The sequence below is a fragment of the Abrus precatorius genome, unplaced genomic scaffold (genome assembly GCF_003935025.1).
Source record: "Abrus precatorius isolate BTA unplaced genomic scaffold, Abrus_2018 Scaffold5, whole genome shotgun sequence".
Classification (NCBI taxonomy): Eukaryota; Viridiplantae; Streptophyta; class Magnoliopsida; order Fabales; family Fabaceae; genus Abrus; species Abrus precatorius.
The window spans coordinates 19,287,519-19,314,108 of NW_020874395.1; the positions used below are offsets into that span (position 1 = coordinate 19,287,519).

General features: G+C 30.9%; 2 protein-coding genes and 1 pseudogene across 2 annotated transcripts; 2 read left to right on the forward strand and 1 right to left on the reverse strand.

Moving 5' to 3' along the window:
* The first annotated feature begins 1,074 nt into the window (after positions 1 to 1,074).
* Positions 1,075 to 9,172, forward strand: LOC113866874 (annotated as a pseudogene).
* A 5,747-nt stretch (positions 9,173 to 14,919) lies between these two features.
* On the forward strand, positions 14,920 to 19,070 carry LOC113867314 (ran-binding protein 1 homolog b-like). The gene is made up of 4 exons (XM_027502562.1): positions 14,920 to 15,165; positions 15,274 to 15,425; positions 15,505 to 15,630; positions 18,033 to 19,070. The coding sequence occupies exons 1-4, from the start codon at positions 15,017 to 15,019 to the stop codon at positions 18,269 to 18,271; spliced, it is 666 nt and encodes a 221-aa protein (XP_027358363.1). The 5' UTR covers positions 14,920 to 15,016; the 3' UTR covers positions 18,272 to 19,070.
* Positions 19,071 to 20,635: 1,565 nt separating this feature from the next.
* On the reverse strand, positions 20,636 to 21,710 carry LOC113866875. The gene is given in 4 exon segments (XM_027501672.1): positions 20,636 to 20,874; positions 20,877 to 21,146; positions 21,149 to 21,214; positions 21,665 to 21,710. Coding segments are annotated over 4 exon segments (621 nt in total).
* Positions 21,711 to 26,590: the final 4,880 nt, after the last annotated feature.

Consider the following 26,590-nt stretch of genomic DNA (forward strand, 5'->3'; position numbering starts at 1 on the left):
AGGATGCAAGTGTAGGTTGTCTCCAACGACTTTGGTCTGTAACATACATTGAACATGTTGTAAACATTTACTATAAAAGCAATTAAAGTAAGGGGGTTTTATGTAATTCCAATTTTAATGTAAAGGCAAGTGATGAAATTAATGAATCCAATCAATGAAATGTGCAATCCTTAGTTTGTTCATGTAATTCTACCCCTATCTCTCTCAAGATTCAATACTTTTCCTCTTCCTCTGAATTAGGGTTACTCAAAAAGCAAGAATTAACCTTAATGTCCCATACAAATTAAGCAATTTACATGGGTTCTAACTCTTTTCTCCAAGATTACGCAACCTTAGAAATTAACTTAGGATTAAGCAAACTAAGTTAAGAATTTTATTAAAACAAATTGGGGTTAATTAAGCAATGTCTCCCTCATTCAACCATTAATTCAATTCAAAGAGTTGGGAAATGTAAATTCATGAAGAAAAAGGATTTATATTGACATTCATACCTAGGAATTTAAGAATCCATGAACTCACTAAGGATTACAAGAAAGTTTAGCCCTCCGTAAGGATGGGTCTTACAAATTCAAGATGAAAACAAGGAAAATTCAACATCATCAATGCAAGAATTAAAGGAAAATGAAGAGAAATTGTAAATCAAACCCTAAGATTGGCCTTGGCTGTCACCCAAGGATCCTAAGCTCTGCAAAATGCTCCCAAAGTGGCAAAAGAATATAAAATTATGTAAAAAACTCGTACCCTAATTTCTCAAATCCTATTTATAGTGCAGAAATTTTTGCCCAAAGTAACTACTATGGTTTCATAGTGATAACGCGCAATGCTCCATAGTAGTTACTATCACTCCATAGTGGTTATGCGCAAGTCCTGTGATTTGGGCCTCTCTAGAGTTATCACTTTGGCATCATATTGATAACGCGTAGTGTTCCATAGTAGTTACTCTCGCCTCATAGTAGCCACGCGCAAGTCATGTGCTTTTGGCCTCTCTGGAGTTGTCACTTTGGTATCAGAGTGATAACTTTGGTTGCTCCAGAGTGTCTACTATGGTTTCAAAGTAAACACATGCAACTAGGGATGGCAATGGGTACAGTACCCGATGGACACCCGCAAAATTTACCCATAATGAGTAAGGTATTTACCCGCTATACGGGTATGGGTGTGGGTAAAAACCCGCAAATTTTAATGGGGATGGGTGCGGGTATGGGTATCTAAGTACCCACCCCGCCCCATACCCGCATATATATATATATATATATATATATATATATGCTTGAACTTTATTCTACAATTATGTATTGAATTTTTGTATTATTATATTACTTATGTGAAGTTATATAAGATTAATATAAAAATATATTTAATAATAAAGTAAACCAAAAAATTTATTTTGGTTTATATTTTTAATAGAAAAATTTATTTACTATTTTATATCATTTAATTAGGCTAACACAATTTAATTATTACATAGTTAATAAAAGATTGACTTTTTTTTAAAATATTATTTATATATGACACATATAAAATATTTTTTACACAAATATTTTTGTTAATAAAATTATATTGATGTTTAAATCATAAAGTGAATGATAAATAATAAATATATTATAAATATTTTATAAATTTTACAATCACCTACTATTACCGTAAACTTATTATTTATTAATAATATTTAAATTTTATTTTTATATTTTAATTTAAAATAATATTTTTCTATGTAACATATGTATTACAAGCACAACTATAATCTATTGAATCTAAATATTATTATTCTTACTATTTATTCACATTCAAAGAAGTTTTTGAAAAGATATAAATATAAAACATTATTGTTAATTTTTATTTGTTAATTTCTTTAATATACACGTATATTTCTTTATTATAAAATTTTATTGTAACTATTTATCTTTTATTTAAATTCTTTTTTTTTAAATTTATATACATTATAAATATTTAATTCACTAAAATAATTTTTCAAAAATTTATATTTTTGATAAAATACTTTCGTATAGTATAGTATATGAGTTAAAAAATACTAGTATTAATATATATATATATATATATATTAATTATATTATATTATTTTAATTAAATCTATTATTTTTCTTACAATTTCAAATTCAAAAGTTAAAAAAAATATTTTATGTATCAACTTTCTGTTGTTAATATTGAACTTTTCTACTCTAACTCTATTTTCATTCTCAATGTCTGTCTTACTAAAACTTAATAACTATGAAATGTTATTCATTAGAATTAGTTGTTAATGTCGTCACAAGAAGTTACTAAGTGATCCCACACGAAGGGATAAATATTGTACAGATCTATTTCGTTGTCGTTCTGACATTACCAACAATCAAATCTCACACAAGATAGGATTATCACTGACAAATAACTTGTGTGTTTAGTTTTGCTTATTGTTTCTAAGAATTTTAGTTTAGAAAATTATTATATTAAGATACATTTAACATTTATGATCTTTGAATATTTATTTTTTTATTTATATTTGTACCTTGTTTGACAACTACATATTGAATTTTTGTATTATTATGCTACTTATGTGAAGTTATATAAACATATTTTTCTTTATAAATATTTTTTTCTCAAACAAGCGCGGGTAATGGGTACAAGACGGGTATGCGGGTACCCAGAGGGTACGGGTATGGGGATTAATGTTCATACCCACGAGGGTATAGGGCTGGGTACGGGTATTTTTTTAAAACGCGGGTATGGGGATGGGTACTGTAGTACCCTACCCATTGTCATCCCTACATGCAACACTTTTTCAAAATGGGTCTCTGTAGTTGTTACTATGGGTTCATAGTGATCACTTTCGTTTGCCCTTCTAGATTTAGCTTGCTGTAGTGTTCACTATGGGATCCAAAGTGATCACGTTCATATCAAACTTTCTCAAATGCTGAAAATCTATGGAAAAAGTCTAGAAATTCCTGCACAATCATTCAAATATCAAAATTGCAAACTATATCTATGTAAATCAATGTAAATTAACCAAAAATTAAGAAACCTATCATATTTGACAAAATGATGTTTTTATGTTATTTACACTTCTGAAGTTTACTTTTTCTATTAAGAAACATCAAAATGACAAGTAAAAATCCAATAAAATGTGGATTCATCATCCTGTTGACTGAGCTGACTAATAAGAAGTTTGATTGGTCACGGCCTATTCATGACCATGTGACTGACATGATAAATCAAGCAACAAAGTTGAAATCAATGGGCATGGAGATAAAAGAATTCTTTCTAGTTCAGTTCATTTTGAACTCACTCCCTCTTGAGTTTGGTCAGTTCCAGGTGAATTACAACACCATTAAGGATAAATGGAACATATAAGAGATTAAGGCCATGCTGGTTCAGGAGGAAGGGAGGCTGAAGAAGGTGAAAGAACACTCCGTCTATCTCACATTTCATGAAGGGGCTAGTAGTAGTAAGGCTAAGCCAGGTAAAAAGAACAACAAGGATAAGGCCCTATTAAAGGTTTGTGAAGGCCAAATCCAGAAGGGCTAGAGATGCTTCTTCTGCAAGAAGGTTGGCCACTTCAACAAAGATTGTTCAAAGAGAAAGGTTTGGTTTGAAAGGAAAAGTATATATTATGTTTCAGTATGCTTTTAATCAAATTTTATTGAGGTACCTAAAAACACCTAGTGGTTAGATTCTGGTGCAACTACTTATGTGTCACATGTAATGCAGGGATTTCTTTCGATCCAGCCCATAAGCGAAACTGAAAAGTTCTTGTATATGGGGAACAGAATAGAGGCACAGATAGAAGGAATAGGGACTTACAGATTGATCTTGCATACTGGTTGTTGCATAGATCTAGAAAAGTGTCTTTATGTTCCTGAATGTGCTAGAAATTTGGTTTCTGTTGCAAAGTTGGACGAGTTTGGTTTTAATTTTAAGATTGGAAACGATACATTTTCTTTGTATAAACACTCGTACTATTTTGGATCAGGTACATTAATTGATGGTTTATATCGTTTCAATCTTAATGTTAAATTTGTTGAATCTCTGTTTCATGTTGAGAATGCTGTTAGTAGTAATTTAAATGTGCGTAATGAATGTTCTACTTTCTTGTGGCATCAAAGGTTAGGTCATATATCTAAAAAAAGGATGATGAGGTTAATGAAAAGTGAAATTTTACCTCAGTTAGATTTTGTTGACTAGGATGTATGTGTGGATTGTATTAAAGGAAAACAAACTAAACACACATCAAAGAATCCAGCCACAAGAAGTAGTCAACTCTTAGAGTTGATACACTCTAATATTTGTGGTCTGTTTGACATCCCATCTTGGGGTGGTGAAAGATATTTTATTACCTTTATTGATGACTACTCACGTTATTGTTATCTGTATGTGTTGCATGAAAAGTTTCAATCAGTGGATGTCTTACAGGTGTTCATTGATGAGGTGGAAAGACAACTGGATAGAAAGGTAAAGGTTGTGAGGTCAGATAGAGGTGATGAATATTATAGAAAATCTAATGAAAGTAGACAATGTCCAAGTCCATTTGCAAAACTTCTAGAAAGTCAAGGCATATGTGCACAGTATACTATGCTTGGTACACCACAACAAAATGGTGTGGCTGAAAGGCAGAATCATACTATCATGGAAATGGTTAGGAGTATGTTGAGTTACAGTTCTGTACTTATGTCTTTGTGGATGTACGCATTAAAGACTGCTGCATATCTGCTTAAGAGAGTTCCTAGTAAGGTAGTTCCAAAAGCTCCTTATGAACTATGGACAGGAAAGAAACCCAGTTTAAGACATCTTTATATCTCAGATTATCCAGTAGAAGTAAGAGTGTATAATCCACATGAAAAGAAGTTTGATGCTAGAACCATTAGTGGTTATTTCATCGGCTATCCTGAGAAATCAAAGGGGTACAAATTCTACTGTCCTAACCATAGTATGAGAATAGTTGAGTCTGGAAATGCAAGGTTCATTGAAAATGGTCAGTTTGCTGGGAGTGGTAAAACACAAAAGGTGAAAATTATAGAGACACATGCAGAAACTCCTGTAGTTGGTGTCTCTTCTCAAGTTGTTGTTCCCCTTGTTGTATCACGGTCACACGACATAAAGAGACAACAAGTTAATGTTTCAAACCCACAAGAACAACATATAGAGGATGAACCAACTAACAATGCACAAGTCACAAACGAGTAAGAGGAAGATGAACCACAAGAGTTAATGTTAAGGAGATCTGTAAGGCAGAAAAGACCTGCCATTTCAAATGATTATGTGGTTTACTCACTTGAGCATGAATGTGACTTGAGTATTGATGAGGATTCAGTCTCATTTAAGCAAGCTATGGAATATTACAATTCTAAAAAGTGGCTGAATGCCATGAAAGAAGAGTTGAAATCAAGGAGTGACAACAATGTATAGGATCTAGTCGAGTTGCCTGAAGGTTCAAAACGAGTCAGTTGCAAGTGGGTCTTTAAGACCAAACATGACTCAAAAGGCAACGTTGAGAGATACAAGGCTAGACTTGTTGCTAAAGGATACACTCAAAAAGATGGCATAGACTATAAAGAGACCTTTTCTTCGGTTTCAAAGCAGGACTCTTTAAGAATTGTTATGGCTTTGGTGGCTCATTATGACTTAAAGCTTCACGAAATGTATGTAAAGATTGCCTTTCTGAATGATGACTTAGAAAAGGAAGTTTATATGGATCAGCCAAATGGCTTCTTGACCGCAGGTAAAGAAAGTCTAGTGTGTAAGTTAAAGAAATCAATATATGGGTTGAAACAGGCTTCTAGACAATGTTATCTTAACTTCAATTATACTATCACGTCATATAGTTTTGTAGAGAAGATTGTTGACTGGTGTATCTATATAAAGGTCAATGGGAGCAAATTCATCATTTTAGTCCTGTATGTTGATGACATTCTTCTTGCTACTAATGATGTTGGGTTGTTGCATGATGTAAAGGAGTTTCTCTCTAAGAACTTTGAGATGAAAGATATGGGTGAAGCCTCCTATATGATTGGAATAGAAATATTTCGTAATAGATCACAAGAATTACTGGGATTGTCTTAGAAAGGCTACATCAACAAAGCATTAGAGAAATTCAAAATGAAAAAGTGCTCATCAAGGGTGGTCCCAATTCAAAAGGGAGACAAGTTTAGTGAAATATAGTGTCCCAAGAATAAGTTGGAGCGAAAAGCAATGAAATCTATTCTCTATGCATCAATGGTCGGGAGTTTAATGTATGCTCAGACATGCACTCGACCTGATATCAGTTTTGCTTTTGGAATGTTAGGCCGATATCAAAGTATCCCGGAATGGACCATTGGAAGGCTGCAAAGAAATTCCTTAGGTATTAACAAGGCACCAAGGACTACATGCTTACTTATAGGAGATCTAGTCACCTGGAAGTGGTTGGCTACTCGGATTCAGACTATGCTGGATGTGTAGACTCAAGGAAATCGACCTTTGGCTACATCTTCTTGTTGGCTGGAGGTGCGATTTCATGGAAGAGCAGAAAGGAGTCCATTATTGCTACGTCTACCATGGAAGCAAAATTTGTAGCGTGCTTTGAGGCCACTATTCATGCTTTATGGCTGCAGAACTTTGTCTTGGGGCTTGGTGTTATTGATAGTATAGAAAAGTCGCTAAGAATGTACAGTGATAATTCTGCAGCTGTCTTCTTTTGTAAGAATGATAAGTATTCAAAGGGAGCAAAACATATGGACTTAAAATACTTATCAGTGAAAGAAGAAGTGCAGAAACAGAAAGTGTCTATTGAGCATATTAGTACTATTTTAATGATAGCGGATCCGCTAACTAAGAGATTGCCCCCTAAAATGTTTTCTGACCATGTTGGTAGAATGTGTGATTCACATATATGTGTGTAGATTGTTTTGCTCATATTATTGTAGACATTTTGGAAATTCAATAAAAGTATCATTCCTGCTTGTTTACTTGTTATCTGAATTGTGTTAATGTACATGTATAGTTTGAGTTTGATAACAGGTTGAGTGTTAAAAACACATCAGAGTTACAGCCTCTAGTATGACTGATTAAAGTTATTTTGATTTTGGTTGGTTCTGTGATACTTGGAAGGAATCATGTCATCAAATGACTTGTGATCGCCATGATCCGATCAACTTAAATTATTAAAAGATGATGACTTGATATTATCAATGATATGCGCACTTACAGTTCATTGGATCTTCAAGTCATCACATAAGCCAAGTGGAAGATTGTAAGATTATTTTAATAATCTTATTATTATGGCCTATGTAACTTATAGCATGACTCTAATTAATAATTTAATGTGATGCTGGTTAAATATAAAATATAGAGTCATAGAGGGTATAATTGTAAATACAATTATAAAGAAACTCTCCCCTCTCCCTTCAGATAAATAAAAGAGCCGTTACCAAATAAGGGTTACGGTATTCTTTATTTTCTATCACTTTCTCGGTCTCTCACAGTAAACGCAAGAAATGAACTTTCTCTCAACTATCAAGAAGAGCTAAAAGAGGAAGGAAGAGTTGGGGAAGATACAAAGGGATTAACGACATCAAAGAGAGATTTAACATCAAGAAACAATGGATTAAGGTTAGTGCTCTCTAAACCCTTAATTGTATGAGAACCATGTATTGTGTTGTGAGAACAACTTAATTCAAGATCTAATGAAAAATTGTAATTTCATAATAGTCATTGCATAATAAAAATTAAATAATGGATGAAGAAAATTCTAACATAAGAATGTTTATTTAGGCTTTCTCTTTTACCACCATATTGATTTACTCAGCCACATTCGTGTCTCAAAGGTTAAAGCTTCAATCCATGAGCTTTTCAATGCTTGGTCCAGGAAAAAGGTCAAAATGACTTTTTGTTGGTGGAGATGAAAGAGTGGTTCAAGGAGTTGGCATTCAACATGGCTCTTAGGATGGTTGCTGGGAAGAGGTATTTTGGAGAAACTGGGGGAGTTAACGATGAAGAACCACAAAAGTGTTTGATGGCGTTAAGAGAGTACATGCGTCTGATGGGGGTGTTCACATTGGTTGATGCTGTTCCTTTTCTGAGGTGGTTGGATTTTGGAGGTCATGAGAAGGCCATGATGAAAATTTTTAAGGAGTTAGATATTGTGGTAACAGAGTGGTTGGAAGAGCATCGCAAAATGAGAGCTTCGAATGATAAGAAAGGTAAAAGTGATGAAGATTTCATGGATGTGATGCTTTCGATGATTGTGGAACAATTCATGGGTATGATGCAGACACCATCATCAAAGCCACAAAAATGGTATGTGTGTAATATCTCTCTTGCACATAGTGTGTTATGTATATTATTTCTCGAGAAATCATATTTGTGTGTTATTAATTTTGAAGTTTTAAATGGCAAAGGATAATGTCACCAGAACATTTCCATCGAGTCAAAGTTTTAAATTCCAACTTTGCGACCAAATTTGTGGTCAAAATATTACAACATTGGAAATCTTTACAGCAGTTGGGGCATTTTAGTCATGCCTCAGTCTTTCAAAATTTTATAATTGTAAGACAATTGTGCTCAATTTACAGGCATTAGTTTTGAAGCAACAGACAAGCTCTGCCACTCATACATGGGCAATGTGTTTGTTATTGAACAATCCTCACACATTGGAAAAAGTGAAAGAAGAAATTGATATCCATGTTGGGAAAGAAAGATTTGTGAGTGAGTCAGATATAAATAAGTTGGTATATCTTGAGGCTGTGGTTAAAGAGTCACTAAGGTTGTATCCAGCATCTCCTCTATATCTGGACCGCGTGAATTTAGAGAAGATTGCAAGTTTGGTAACTACAAAGTGAAGAAAGGAACTCGACTAATCACAAACTTGTGGAAGATCCAAACAGATCCAAGCATATGGGCAGAGCCATTAGAGTTCAAGCCAGAGAGATTTCTCACTACCCATAAAGAGATTGATGTTAAGGGTCGACACTTTGAGCTTATACCATTTGGAAGTGGTAGAAGAATATGTCCTGGAATATCCTTTGCCCTTCGACCAACTCATTTGATTTTGGCAAACTTTCTGCACTCCTTTCATGTCTCAAAAATATCAAGTGACCCTATAGACATGACTGCAGTGGTAGAAATAACCAACATCAAAGCTACTCCACTTGAAGTTCTCATCAAACCTTATTTGTCTCCCAACCATTATGAAGCCATGTGATTGCCTTTGGATCCCTTGTATTGTTATTTTAGTATTTGTGGATAATATTATGCAATAAGTTTATAATTGTAACACATGATCGTTTTTTTATTTGTAGTTTAAAAGTAAGGTAAATTTGCGGAGTTAGGGTGAATAAATAAATCTGGGAATTTCAGTAGGATCAAATAATATATATTTGGCATGCTTGATGTGTCAACCTCTATTATTATTATTATTTAAAATTTGCATATTATATTAAGATTAAATAATATTAATCTCTAAACTAAAAATATTCAAAAATTAAATTAATTTCTCTCTTATGCAATTTTTTTTATGCTTACGCTTTTGCTTTTCAAGTTATATGTATAATTAACTTTTACAGATTCATTTTATTATTTTGACATACTTATGAGTTTCTTTATTTTACATTGATTTAATTCTTACGTATCACCTTTTTATGTAAATTTTATAATTTATTTTAAAAAATAGTTTCAATTAAAAATAGTGTAAAATAATAAAATATTTATTTTATTTACTTTTTTCTTCAAATCAATTCAAACTTAATTGCAATATGTTTTTATATATGATCCAATAAACGTCAACCGAATCCCTTAACAATATTAGTAATAAATGTGTACTAGAAAAATTTTGTTATGATAAAATAAACGTCAACCGAATCCCTTAACAATATTACTTAATAATTTATATTAAAAAATTTAATTCTAAAATAATCGTTAAATTAAAATTTTTTTATCATATAATAATATATTTCTTAAATTTTAGATTCATTTAAAATAATTTTATATCTTATTTATATATGATAAAATTAATGTGTTATATACTATTAAACTATACAAAAATAAAGATTGATTTTTTACACTATTACTTTATTTAATTTTGAAAACTTTTGTCTCAAATAATTATTATGATATACAATTATAAATTAATTAAATAATAAATCATAAGTTATATAAATTTATTGAATAGGAGAAAGTGCAAAAAATCTGTTGATACTAAGCATCAAACTTAAATAAGTATATCAAAGTGCTGAAAAACTATTTATAGTAAATATATTTTGTTAATTTAGGAATTAGTTTAAAAAATATAAATAAGAATATCAAACTTATAAATTTAAAAAATATTTAATTTATTTATTATTTTATTAACATGAAAAGGCAAATATTTAATAAACATTTTTTATATTTAAGAAATATGTTTTTGATAATATTACTTAAATTAATTATTTATTACATTTAATATTTAATAAATATAGTATATTTAATGACAACATTTAGTATATTTAATAAATGTATTATATTATATTTTATTAATATAAGTTCGTCGTATTTTATCCGAAAAAAAAAAAAACTTATGTAAGTGTTTATAGGACATCAAAGTGTCATAGTGTTACTTTTGAAATATTAATATGAAACAGTAGACTAAAATGTACCTTTTTCATGCATATTTGAGTTTTGACGTTGATGATCACAAATCTACTATTAATTGATTCATCTATCTTGGAGTCAAATTTTGTTTCTTAGGCTTCTATGAAGTAATTTATGATTTTTTTTTTCCTAATACTAAAGTCAAATACAAAAGTTTATCTGCCGTTATTTTTAAATGAACTTTGTTCAGATCGCTTTTGGTAGGGCTTTATCTATCCACTTCTCTTTCATCTATTATTTATTACGATAATGTGGATGTTGGCTCCTTAATTACCAATTCAATTCTCTATTCTAAAACTAAATATTTTGAATTAAATTTAAATTTCATTTAAAGCGAGTAGATATAAAAATAGACTAAAATAGATTAGACTTTGCATAAATAGACATACCTATTTGATAAGTTTGAAGCATAAACCTGACATGTTATCTGTTAAACTGTTATATATTTTTTATTAAATATAACATATTATTTATTATAAGTTTTTTTATTAAGCTCGACTTACTTTTTTTAAAAGCTTACTTTGACCTGTTAGTCTTTTTAATGATCTATTTTTTATCGAGACTTTCAATAGGTTATTAAGATTATTTGTAAATATGTTATTAAATTATCTAAATAGGTATGTTTTTATAAAAGTCATACAATTTATACCTAAATAAGCTATAAAAATGATTCTACACTTCAAATATGTATAATAAAATTACATATTTCTATTTCATCAAAATATGTACTTAATATAGTGTAAATGCAAAATCACATTATGAATATAGGACATATCAAACAATAGTAATACAAGACTCCAGCAAGTATGATTCTCTCTTAAAAAGTATATAGTAAAGATACTCTTCAACTCCAACGAAAAATATTAAAATTTAAAATTTTATTTATTTTTAAAATTTAATTTATTTAATATACTATTATATTTATTATTTTGATATAAAATTATTTAATATATTATTATAAATTTTAAATATATAATTATAATAAACATAATAGACTTTTTCTTAAACTCAAGCATAACCTATTTAATTAATTAAGTCTTTTAAAAAATTTAAATTACGCTTATTACTTAAATAGTTTAAGCCAAATTAAGCCTTAAAAAGGTTAGGCTATATGCTCCTATTAGATAGGTTGGCCTATTTCTATCCCTAACAATAAGATTAATCTTAAGAATTACATTTCACCACATTTCTCGTAACAAATAAATTATCGACATTATTTATTATTTAATTATTTTTTAACAAATGTAACATCAAACTTTGTATACAAGGGCATCATATAAACTAATCTCATTCAATAAGAACAATCTCTTCAATTATTTTTTACTTAAATGACCAAGTTGCCATTACATTACTTTTAAAATAAAAAAATTTCTTTACGTTATTTAAAACTCATGCATATATTCTAAAAGACAAAAAAGCAATTAGCATATTTTTTAAAAATAGTTTATATTTTCTAAAATCTAAAATTAATTATCTATGTTAGAATATTCTATTTTCAAAATTGTTTTGTATTTTTATGTTTTTAGAACTAAAAAACAAATATAATCAATAGGGGTTTTTTATTTTTTTCTAAAATAAGGTTAAATTAAAAATAAATTATTAAAATAAGGTATTTATGAAATATTTTTCCTCTCTTAAAAGTTATCATGCTTGCATATCTATCATTTGACTCTTCAACAATTATTCTAATAATTACATGTTAGATTTGACCTATAAACAAATATGCAAACATACATTTCATGTTTGTTTGGAGACTAACAATAAGATTCTCCAATATCATGCTAAGAGTAGCTAGTATTTTCAGAAGAAGATGCTATTAGTTGAGTATTTTTTTGCCACATCAATGTCGAGTTTTATAGATCAATGGATAAATGGTCGCAAAGTTATGGCTTTATATACATATTCTCTTGAATTACTCAAGACTCAACTAACTATTTAGGTACATACATAAAAGAGGTCTTGCAAAACTTCATGGAGGCCTTGCACCTAGTTTTATTGGAATTATTCTATATTTTGCTACCAATTACTTTGACTTATTTTAATAATTTATTTTTAATTTAATCTTATTTTGAAAAAAAAAAAGCCAACCCATATGTGGAAATAAAATAAAATAAAATAAGAAGTCTTTCGATTAATTGCAAAATTGTAATTGGTGATAAATATTAAGATTTACAATAGAAGAGGTTTGCATAGAAAAGAACTTAAACACAAAGAAACTCGAAAACCTGCAATTAGATGTGTCAATTTGGCCTCAAGCTCACAAGATCCCTCACACAACCCAATCTATACCCGTAATTTTTTCAAGCCCCATACATAGTGGGCTTACTCTGACCCTAAGCCCTAATATATAAACAAAATGTAGGTTAAGGTTAAGGTTAAAGGTGGGTTGACTCACACTTTTTAAAAAATAATTAATAAATATTATACTATTTAGATCAATAAAAATTTAAAATTACAAATATTTATTAATATTTGCTAAGTTTTCAAGTTACTTTTCTGCATCAATTAATATTACAATATTAAGTATCATTTGTCTATAATTTTTATGATGAGAATATTGTATTTATTTTTTAACACATTAAATTTTATTTAAATAAATTATTTCAGGCATTTTCATAATATATCACTTAACAAATTTAGCTATTGTTATTTTTTTTATTGTCAGTTTTATGTTTATATGTAACTAAAAAATTTATTGAACACATGATTTTTTTAAAATAATTTTATATAATAATTAATAAATATTTTTTAATAAAAGACACATGTGTTTGTTTATTAATTTTATTAAATTATTTTATTTAAAATTATATTTTAAATATAAAAATGTATTTTAAAAAATATTTTTTATCAATTCTGTTTGATCAAATTATTTCATATTAAAAAAAATTATATTAAATTAAGATAAATAAAAATTTAAAATTTTAAACATTCATTAATTTTTGTTAAGTTCATAATTACTTTTCTGCATTCATGAGTTTAGTAATATTAAATATCACATGTCTATAATTTTTACGATGATAATATTATATTTATATTTTTTTGACACATTAAATTTTATTTAAATAAATTATTTCAAATATTTTGATAATTTGATAACAAATAACTTAATAAATTTAAGTAATATTATTTTTTGTGATTAATTTTGTATCTCTATTGTGACTTTAAAAATATTTATTGAATATGTGATGTTCTTAAGATACTTTTATAAAAATAAATAAATAAAATATAATAATATAAAAAAATAAAAAATGACAAATTTTATAATAATAATTTTTTTAAAATTAGTTAGTTCATAGGTTAGTCCTAACTCACTTAATCCTATAATTTTTTAGCTTTATAAACTTTTTCATATTGCAGGCTTTTTGGCCCAATGAGCCTTTTGACCCTGACCCATATGAGTTAGGGCTAAATTAATTAATACTAGCCCATTTGACACTTCTATCCACGATTGATATAACTTTAAGAAAGAACCCATCTCAAATTAAATATTTCTCTTCATCCTTTCCTATTTAAACTTAGTTATTATTCATAATTATTTATTTTTAGTTTCACTCTCAATAACTATTTAACAATGTATAATCACTTCTAACTGTTAAATTTCAACAATATCATATTTTTATTACATAGAATTTATTTTAAAAATCTTACTTCATTTTTTACCTTTAATTTTGTTAATGAACCAAAAATATATTGATACAGTATGTCAACTAATTTTACCCAACAAATTTTATTGTTTTTTTCTCTCTAAAACTATTTTTAAATTAGCATCACCAAATAGCTTTTTTTGTTTTCTCTAAAATAATAACTCTTTAAATTTATTTTAGAAAATAGTTAAAAAAAACAAAAGCATACACAAACAAATTCATAATCTCTCTACTTCACAACTGTTTTTTAGTCATCAAATTTTGTTAACTTATAAATTAAGACAAAGAATATATATAAATTTTAATTTTGTATTACTTTATACAACTATTTTAATGTTTTAATAAAATTTTATTATATATAAATTTTTATTATGTGACTTATATTAAAAAATTGTAATATTTAAAATTCAATTGAAGTATCTTATAAAAATTTTAAATATTATTTATTAATTCTTTAATTAATTTTCTAATTGGATTGCTTAAGAGTTAAGAAGATGGTTGATTTCTTATTAAATGACACGTATTTTATGGGTGAGAAACAGAAACAAATCTCAACCATACGTTATATAGAGAAAGATATTACTCATACGTGGCATTCATCAAGCGGGGTGGCAAAAAGACTGCGTATTCTTTCAGCACTTCATCGCTATATACAAGCATGCACTGCTCTCTGAGTCGTGTCCCCTTTTCATTTATTTATAACCTAAACCCTAGCAGCTACTCTCTCTCTCTCTCTCTCTCTCTCTTCGAGTTCACACACATTCCAAGTAACAAAGATGTCGAGCACCGACGCCGAACACCGCGAAGAGGAGGAGGCTCCCGCCGGCGAGGACGAGGACACCGGAGCTCAGGTCGCTCCGATAGTCAAGCTCGAAGAGGTCGCCGTCTCCACCGGCGAAGAGGATGAAGAACCTATTCTCGACCTGTGAGTCTATCTCCTCTCTCTCTCTCTCTCTCTCCCTCCCTCCCTCCCTCCCTCTCTTCCTCGATTTCGTTGGCTGAAATTTAGGGTTTTGGCTCTATTCGTTTGTAGCAAAGCGAAACTGTATCGTTTCGAGAAGGACGGGAACCAGTGGAAGGAGCGGGGCGCGGGAACTGTGAAGTTCTTGAAGCACAAAGTTTCAGGGAAGGTTAGACTTCTCATGAGGCAATCGAAGACACTTAAGATCTGCGCCAATCATCTCAGTGAGTGTTGCTCTCATCTTCCTTCTTTCTTTATTTTTGTTAATTTGAATTTTCAATTTTGATTATTTTTGTTTCGCAGTTGTGTCGTCGATGAGTGTGCAAGAACATGCTGGGAACGAAAAATCTTGCGTATGGCACGCGAGGGACTTTGCCGATGGAGAATTGAAGGACGAGCTTTTTTGCATTCGATTTGCATCAATTGAAAGTAAGTGTGCCTTCTTTTATTAAAATAGAACAGTTATTATGATATAGATAACTAGGTTAATATAAATACTTTTAATTTTCTGGTCCTTGTTGAGGTAACGCTTTGTAATATAAATCTATAACCCTGTTTGGCATTGTTAATTGTTAGATTGCATTTTGGCTTTTAAGTGTTAACAATTAGCCAACTAACAAAGTGTTTGGTCTGAACCCATAGCCCAATAATGTCTGTTAAGAATGTTCTCTCCCCTTCTATTGCGAAGATGTTTGATGGGTTCAAGGGACATTCAATGGTGAAATTGGGTTCACTATACCCTGAGTGGATTATTTAATAGTAAAGCTCCATTTGACTTTGGGCATTTTGGATATGGAACAAGGATTTGGAAATGTTTGAAGTTTATACCTCGGGAACCTGAATATAAGATGAACTTGGGATTTTGTTTCTTTGTTGTATTTCATAACAATCTTGCTGGGATCATAGGTTTATATAGATTCTAAGAAACGTTCTTGGAGTAGCTTTTTCATGCACTACTGATCTTCTCACCCACGTCATGTTTTCATTTACATGTTTTTGCCATCTGTTACAATTGATTTGGTTGAGAAAAAATATTTACTACCATTACTAGTTTGTCTTATATAAGACAGTCGCATGCAGTGGTGTGGGTTAGGTTCCTCTTAGTTTATTGTAAAATATTTCATGCTAAAAAAGCTTAGTAATTGGTTTGACATATATGAGTTTCTTTTAGTTGATATATTCATATATTCTGGACAAGAGCTCACTCCGTTCTAATACTAATAGGTCACCTGTTTCATATGATCCCGTACAAATTGTTTAGACTCAAGCTTAGATAACTGAGCAAAGTGAACATTTTTTGTGTGTGTGAGCCAACTATAGGCATATCGGATGCTTATGTGCCATGTTTTTGTGGGTATGCAATAGCAAGTAATTGTTCACAATTCTGTTAATTGAAATAATGTAGGATCATAGATGCTAATAGCACACTGTAGTGGCATAGTGGTCCGGCCTTTTTTCGCTATTTCATACTTTGGAGCTGAGCATTTTTTGTTTAGTGGGAGTTGTGGCAGCAAATAGCAGCAGCCACTATCCCAGAATTTGCGGTCATTGCAGTCACTACTGTTAACAGGGACAATCTTCTCTTTAACCCTTTTTCTGGGACACTGATCCTTTTTTTCTTTGGGTATGGGTGTGGTTTGGAATTTGTTTTCAATTCTCCTTTGGTACATACATACTCCATCCCTTAAACTAGCAACTCTCTCTCTCTCTCTCTCTCTCTCGGTTATTTTCTTCTCTTATTTAAATTTTTTAAACTTAAAAGTGAAAAGAAAAAGTTACTGAGTAATGAAAAGTAACCTCAAAGTAGAGTAGTTACTACAGGAGTACCAAAAATTTACTTGGTGGTTTGCTATTTCAGTCTTTATTTGAGTGATAGGGTTTATGTTACAATACCCAATCTGTTTGTCATGAGAAATTGAGAATGGAGAGCACCTCAGTTTCTGGCAAACATGTTCATTTTTACCAAACCCATAGAACCGGTGTCAGTTTTGGTGTTGTTTCTGACTTTTTGCGCAAGTCCTTGTCCTGTTCTTCCTTCTGTTCTGTTCTCTTTCCTACAGAACACCCTTTCTATCCCACTATTCTCTCCGACAGATGGACACAGGTCTTTCATTTCACTTCTATTCCCTTTACTTATTATATTTTTCCCTGTTCTCTATTTTTTTTATTCCTTGACTTCTGTTGTTATTGACTTGTATGCATTTAGCTTAAGACAATGACTTTTGGCTATTAATTATAAATGTCTATGATTTTGTTTTTTCTTAGTATTTATATACAAGCTTATATTTTTTAACTTGTATTTATAATCTTCAAATTAGCTGTCATCTTGCCATGTGCTATCTCACTATAGCAGTTTTGGAGCTGGCCACTCCACACCACTGTCTAGAATTGATAATAACTATGTGTATGATATGTTATGTACTTGATGTGCATCTTTTTCTTACATTGCTTTTCCATACTTTAATGATGGGTGTGGTTCGGAGTGTGTTGGGGATGGGTGAAGGATGTTTGGTTAAAAACATGATTCTTTGGCAGTGCACTACATGAGAATACTATTTTTATGCTTCATTATGAAGCATAATTTACGGGGTATATTTGTGATGATTGGGGATTCACTTGCACTGAGAGTAATTGTTATTAAACTTGATGTGCTTAATAACTTAATTTATATGTGTCATTAAGTAGGTCTGTATTTGGGACAAAATTAGGAAAATTTTATGGCATATATTTACTAATGCTGTGTCTTTCTGTTAGATTGCAAAAAGTTCATGGAAACAAAAATTAGCATAATTTTATGGCATATATTTACTGATGCTTTTTCTTTCTGTTAGATTGCAAAAAGTTCATGGAAACATTCCAAGAAATTGCTGAATCACAGAACAGAGAGGAAAATAAGGATGCATCTGCTGCTGCTGGTCTCCTTGAAAAATTGAGTGTTGAAAGGAAGGAAGATGAGAAGAAAGATGAAGAGAAGTCTGAGGACAAAACTAAGGAACAAGAATCAGTGTCCGGAAAGGAAAGCGAGGCAGATTCAGAGAAGAAAGTTGAAGAGCATGCTACATCAACTTGATTATAATCTTTTCATATTTCCTACCTGGCAATATGACATGGTTTGGTGGTTGACCTTTGTGCTGCCCTTATTGATATTCTCTCATAGTTGTCTTCAGATTGGGTCATAGCAATTCTAGTGAGCAGTCTGTTTGTTGAGTCTTTGTCAGCAAGCAAAGTTTCAGTCAGGTTGGAAGCATCATGGTTGGCGCTTTCAGGGTATGGGAGTTTACTTGTGTTATTTTCATTCTATTTATGTATTTGTTGAAATTTGAATGAGTTCATGTTGGTGTTGGAAGAGTGCATGGGGGTGGGGGATAGGAAAAAAATTATAAACAAAGGTTTTGGATACAATTTATTGAGTTCAACATTTTAGAGTCAAATTACGTGGTATATGACTTGCTTTTGCTACATTTTTGTCCTTTAATTTAAAAGGCAAGCATCCCAGTTGGAGCTTCATCGCTATACCTGGGTCTAGATGGAGATGGTAATGCCAGAAGAAAGCAATGGGGAAATTATTAAAATAAAATATATAGTTTAACCATCACGAAATCGAGACCTTGCAATGACGTTTTCCGCATAATTGTAATGAAGATTAACTCTATAGCCTGTCAAATTCTTGACTAAGGCAGGACTCCCTTGTTCAGTAGCTTCATCTACGACAGATCCGTTATCGTGGTAAAACTCAAACCCGTGTTAAAAGGGCATCTCCTGGGTATGTGCCAGACATGAATGTAGTAATTATTTTATGTGGATCTCACTGTATGAAGAACTTTCTCATTTTTTTTTCTCTAGTGGTATAATTAAAGCTTGAATTTTTTAATTATTTTTTGTGGGTTTTATTAAAATTATTATATTATTTGTTTGAAATTAAATTTAACAAATTTTAATTTAACATTGTTACACAAAAAAAATATTAATAATAAAAAATAATAATAATTTAATAAAATTTTAATTTAATATTATTACAATAATTAAAATTAAAAATACATCATACTATTACAAAATAAAAGACTAAACATGATTTGAAAAACAACAAAATATAAAAATTGACATTACATAAACAAATTAAATTTCATCATTGTTGTGAATATGTTCTACCAAGTCTCATTGTAGTGGTTAATGAACTTTTCTTGTATACATGTAGTGTCTTGTTTGTAGGTATGTAGCAAAGTCTAAAGGAGCATCATAAGTAGTCTCAATATTTGAAATGTCTAATGAACACTCATTATTAGCAAAGTCTAAAGGAGCACCACGAGTAGTTTTAATGTTTGAAATGTCTTTATTTATACTATTATAATCATGATTAACAAAATCATTATTAACATCTCGCTTGTCCTCAACAATCATGTCATGTAATATAATGCATGCAAAAATAATATTCTTCATTGTATCAATGTGCCAATTTCGTGATGAATGATATATAATTACAAATTTTGATTTTAGCACCCTAAATGCTCTCTTCACGTCCTTTCTAGTTGATTCTTGATGTTTTACAAATAACTTTCGTTTCTCTCCTTGTGGCATTGGGATGGTCTTCACGAAAGTAGCCCAATAAGGATAAATGCCATTAGTAAGATAATATCCTATATTATATGCGGTATCATTATCGTGAAACACCAATGATTGGTTCAACACATTAATGTTAATGTTTGAACCTGCAACTCCATAATATGCATGCCTAATCCATAAGTAGGGATGAAAATAAGGTAGGATAGGTTAGGCTTTGCATAAATAGGCTTAGTCTATTTAATAATTTTGAAACTTAAATCTGACCTATTATCTGTCATAAGCTTTTTATTAAACCTAGCTTGGTCTTTTTAAAAGGTCTGATTTGGCCTATTAGCCTTTTTAATTGCCTATTTCGTATCGAGACATTCAATAGGTTATTAAGCTTCCTTATAAATAAACTATTAAACCATCTAAATAAGTATGTCTTCTAAAAGTCATAAGGCTTATATCTAATTTATTTATTAAAAAAAATGATTCAACACCTTGAATATGTATAATAAAATTACATATTCTTATTTATCACTTTTAAACTACATATTTAATTTGAATAAGTAAATTACTACACATACAAAAAATACAATGAAATGAACATCAATTTATAAATTATTAAGCAAATCTAGTAGCATAAAGTCTTACACATTAAATCAATAAACACAATATAACTAAATAAGTTTTAAACCTAAAATTAGCAAATGCAACAAACAAAAATCTAAAATGCATAAATAACTCCAACAAAAAAATAATAATACATAAATAACAATATTTTTTTTCATATAGGATATGCAAAAAATTCCAGCTCTTTTTCTTAAAAGGTATGTAATAGAGACATTTTTTTACTCTGATGAAAAGATTTAGGATTTTTAAATTAAGAAGGCTAGGCTGTAGGCCCTTGTTGGATGGCCTGGCCTATTTCTATTCCTATCCACAAGTCTTGTGACACAATAGCTTCAAGTATTAATGTGGGTTTATGATGATCACCTCTACGATATTGGCCTTGCCATGCAATTGGACAATTTTTCCATTTCCAATGCATGCAATCAATAGTACCCAACATACCTGTAAATCCCCTTGTCTATTTAATTTGTAGTAGACGATTGATATTGTTGTTGTAAGCCTTCTAAGGTACTCATCTCCAAATATCTCGTTCACACTTTTAACAAATTGTTCTAAGCATTGAATGGAGGGGGATTCACCAATTCTAACATATTCATCCACACTATCACCAGGTGAACCATATGCCAAAATGCGAATAGCTACAGTGCACTTCTGCAATGGGGGAAGACCCTTCACTCTAGCTGCATCATATCTCATTCAAAAATACGGATTATGATTACTAAGAGCATCCACAATTCGAAGGAACAAGTGGTTTTGCATTTAGAACTTCAACGAAATTACATATCTATGTATACACAATTTTTAGCAAAATAGTCTCTGAACAAGTGACTATCTCCGCCTTCACAATCACATTGTATATGATGCCTACTTTGTAACGCCCCGAATTTTGTAATATTAATTATTGTTAATTATATAAATCTAAATGTATATGTGTGTGTGTGTGTGTGTGCATGACTGGTTGGGCTGAAAATGGGCTAAGTGCAGAGTGTAATTCAGGGCTGTCCTCGCTGCAGCGAGAGGATTCTCGCTGTAGTCCTGGGAGAAAGGACTAAAACTGTAGCCTTCTCGCTGTAGCGACAGAGTGACAGTTTGGGGTGCAGTGTAATAAGTCATATTTGTATCTTAGCTGGCAGGTTTATTTCCTTAGGATATAAATATACATCTTATGTACATGATGAGTGATTCATTCATAAAATTCAGTTTAGTCTTCTCTTGTGCCTTGAGAGCTGGAGAGTGTGAGGATTCCAATTGGGTCAGTGCTGCCTGATTGTTACATTTGGTATCAGACTTAGCTTGGAAACGATGGTGACCACCAAAGAATTGGACGCTCGCATGGACTTCTTTGAAAAGAATCTTTCTGATTAGCAAGAAACTATGCAAAAATCATTCGAGTCTGTCCAGAAATCTATTGAAAGTCTTACAGCAGTAGTGACTGTTTTAGCAGCGGGCAAGAAAATCATCAGTACGGAAGATAATCATAGTGAAATACCAGAGAACACAGGATCAGTAATTGAACGCACACAGATTCCTTTTCCTTCTTTTGATGGCTCAAACTTTCGGGATTGGAAAGCCAAAGCTGAACAATTCTTTGAATTGGAAGGCACACCCGAGAATCAAAGAAGTCGATTGTTGTTACTTTCTATGGATGGTAAAGCTTTTGCTTGGCAAAGGCATTATATGCAGAACATTAATAATAAAGGCAATTCTTGGCAACAAATTCTTCTGGACACAGGTAACAGATTTGACTCAGGAGCTTTTGATGACCCGGTTGCAGAATTGGCAAAATTGAAACAAGATGGGCCTTTGCTCGATTTTCTTGAAAAATTTGACACATTATTGGCCAAAGTTGCAGTCAATGAAGATCTAGCTTTGAGTTTCTTTCTTTCTGGTCTCAATCTTGAATTGGAAAAATCAGTCAGAATTCACAGACCAACCACAGTTCAAGAAGCCATTCGAATTGCAAGGTTGCAAGAGGAGGTGCTTCATGAAATGGCAAAGAAATTCTCACCAGCAGGACCAGTGAGTTTAGAATCTTCCATTCGACACACCAGATCATGGTCTAATTCTTCTTCCAATGTCAGAAACCATCCAATCACTACATTACAACAGAATCAATCTCATAGCCCAACAGTTTCACAATCTATTACTGATAACAAATCCTCTTCAACAAATTTGACCTCAAAGAAACTTATCAGTGAGAGGATTTCCAAGGGACTTTGTCAATTTTGTGGAGAGAAATGGGAGAGGGATCATAAAAAAAAATGTACAGTTTGGGGCAAATTAAATGCTATTTTCAGTCTTCTCATGAACTGTTTCTTTACACTGCAAAGCATGATCCTAGTACCTCTTGATGTAGGCAACTAGCCTTTCTCTTCTCTTTTGTTTCACTTGCCCCAAGTCCATGATGTGGAGGATGCCTTCTTCTTCTAGGAATTTGTTACAAAATTCAACCATCATTTCTTTCCAATTCTTAATAGAATAAGGGTGTAGTTTGGCATACCATGTGAATGCTCGCCCCATGAGCAATTTTGAAAACTCCTTTAGACGCAGTGGCTTATTACTCCTATATATTCCGAAGTCATCTAGGAAGGTCGTCACATGTTCATGTGCACTTCCCAAACCATTAAACTTGAGAAATGTAGGTAGGGCATAAAGGTTACTTCTAAAACTAGTGGTGGTTCTCTGTCTTTAAGGGTTATGTATTTGTCTTTGTGTCCTTGTAGAAGCCACCATAATTCCCTTGAGTTACTATCACATCATCTGCAATGGAGTGTTCTCTATACAAGGTCCTGCGTGGGATTTCTTAGAGGACATGATAGGGAGTGTCATTGTTTGTTTTCATATATCTCACTAATTGTGCTAGACTTTGTTGATTGGCTAATATTGAGTCAGGAATTGTTGTTGGGATTAGTACTGAAGGGTTTGGTAAAGGAGTGGGCAAAGGTGTTTCAAGTTGGCCTAGAAGGTCAATCTCGTTTCTATTACTGTCAAAGTTCATTGGTAGGATACTTTGCCTGGATTCCATATTGGTAGTCTGGTCATTAAGAAAATCTTCAAGATTGAAAGATAGTCACCTTAGTGTAATTTTTCGCTTCCCCATTATTTTATTTTTTTTTACAAACTTTGTACCTCCCTAGTGGAGTTTCCAATTGTTTTAGAATGCAAACTATGTTGAGGTTCGTAAACTTAAGAAGTATGTAGAAGATGTAGAATGGTAAAGAGAAGGAATATTACTGAGTGACAATGCTTGTTACTTTTTCCTCTATTAACATATTGCATACACGTATTTATATTCGTTTGCGTGAATACAAAGAAAATTACATTTTAATTGCATGGTTCTAAAATAAGGTCATTTTATACAAATTAGGACAATAGGTCAATTTTTTAATCAAAGTATGTTCTCATGGTGCTTTGCTGAAGATATATCTATTGAATGCCTAAAAATTGGTCGCCTATATCAGGTTGATGCTTCCAAGTAGCTTTCCAGGATTAGCGTATGTGATATTTTGACTTTTTCCTTATGACAATTGACACATTTTCTACAGTGATTCATAGTTAGTGCCAATTCCTCATGCTTGTCTATTTTGAGCTCATGAATTCATGCATGCTTGTCTATTTTCCACATTGACTTAGACATCAAATGTGATTTTGTAGAACTTCTTTGTTCTTGTTGGGTTGGGCTGGTTTTGAATTCTTTTCTGTTAATGATTACGCCTGATGTCCAAAACAATCCACTTAAGCGAATTGAACAAAATAATAGAGGACGTATGTAAAATTTGAAGCGGATTCAATGAGTATATTGTCTCAAAAAACATATGCTCCTCCAGTTCCACTTTCCCTCCCTTCCCTCTGAACTCATCATTATTGTGGCCACCCTTCTTTCTAATTCAAATGCTCCATACCTTATTCCGTAATCTTAATTAACAATTTTTCCTTCTTCAATCTTACATACAACCCAAACACCCCCTAAATCCCTCTTCTATCTTCTAAGCACAAACACCTTTATTTGCACCCCTTTCACTTCCATCCCCAACTATTCCATCAACCTTTCAATTGTCATTGTTTGCCAACCTTTGCTAACTATTTAAGACCCCATTATGCTCTTCCTGTACAACCATTGCTCCTTGACCCTTCTTTCTCCCTCTCCTCATGTTTTCACCTACATAGAATTGGTAGTCTCACCTACATAGAATTGGTAGTCCTCCGCCAATCACTTTGATCTCAAGTGCAATATCGGCGACAACAAGAATCTTCAAATCAATAGTTGAATTGATAAATTTTATATTTTATAAAAGTTTACTAGATTATATAAATGTATAAGTTTAATATGTAGAGTAAACAAATTTTGAGATACGTATTTTAAAAATTCTATTTGAGTATCAAAGAAATAAAATTATATTTTACGTGATGATGCAGTTCATGCTCTATATTAAATTGGATAATAAATTAAAAAACTAATTGTATGGTATTAATTATAACATAAATATGTTATGTTGATTTAGTAAAAAAAATTTAATTTTGATAAAAGTGATATTACTAGACATTGTTAACAATCTATGATATTAAATATAAATAAATTTATATTTAATATCATAACAAAATATTAGTATAATATATAAGGTTATACACAAAGAATAAACATTCTAGAAATGTCAAATTTTAATTATAATATAATTATTACTTAATTAGATCAAACACATAAAAAATAACTCAAAAATTAAATCACATTTATTATGTTTTTCATTTTGTAAAAAAGGTGTCAAATTTAAAACACAAAGTGTGCATAACCTATTCTTTTCTTCAATTATTACTAGCATGGTGATAAAGAAAACTTCTAGTGAATTGTTTGTGTGAATGTTAGACACAATTGTAATTGCTATATTTGCTATAATAAGATAACCATAAAATCATTCTTGTCATGACATATATTGGTGCTTTGAAATGTACATGATGAACAGACATATGGAAATCATTGGTGTTTTGATGCCAATGTCATGCATTTGATTTTCAATAGTTAGAGAATTAGATTTTGTTTTCTTATTTTAGTTATGTAACAAATGTTTTATTGATGTTTTATACCTTTTCAGTCTCATTATTTGTTGTTGAATTATAAATAAATTATCACATGTTATATTTATTAGAAATTTTTATTAATTTGTATGTTTGTTTTTAGATAGGTTTGTGTTTGGTGGGCAAGTGAACATGTTGAAAAGTATTATAGGGTTCTTAAATTAAGCTCTCGAAACTATCGTCCCACAAGGATTGTTTTCTAATTACTAAGAATTTTCTAATTTAATTGTTTAAACTCAAAGGATATAAGATTAATTAAAATAATAATTTAATTATAAAATCAATTGTGAATAAAAACAAGTAACATTATGCACGTCTTGGTTGAACTTATAGGAGAGGAACTTAGGGGCATATGAGTTTTCTCATTCAATCCTTTATATTATTTTTTCATTTAATTCTAAGCTCGATTTCCTTGTTATTACCAATTATTTATATAATTACGATCAATACTCAATGGTCATGGAATATTAACATTCTTTTCTCTAAACTAACATCTATAATAGTCATGCAAGATATTAATTCAAGAAATCATAAAGCACCTATGAACTTTTTAATTAATTAAGGATTGGAAGAAAAAAATTGGTTTGGTCCACCTAATCCTTTGTCTCATTTTATCCTATATATCTATTAACTAATCGAGGTATGGTCGCTTGACGATATAATTAATTAGGATTATACAATTATGTACAATAGGATAAACACTAATCATAAACAAAAATCTAACATAGATTCAAACTTTAAGATCCCATAAATTCATAAATAAAAATTCTCATAGCCCTAACTATGGACTTAGTTACTTATGCTAAAGAAAAAAACTAAAACATTCATAAACAAAGTCATAATCAAGAGAAAATAGCAAACTAGAGATGAGATGAGTTTCCAGTCAAGTACTGTCACTTGAAGTTCCAAGTTTCACAAAAAGTGTGCTAGAGGGTTGAGGATAGGGTAGAGAGATCAGAGGTGTATCACAGAGCAAGGACAAGATGTAGAATAGGATGTCTGAGGTCCCTTTTTAATACGGTTTAAAAACTCTAAAAGCTCTTCATTAATTGGGCTTGCCGCATATGAGCACATGCATGGACTCGAAGCACTCTCATGCTTGCTTTTAAGGAATGAGCATGCTGACAGTTGTGAATATCTAATT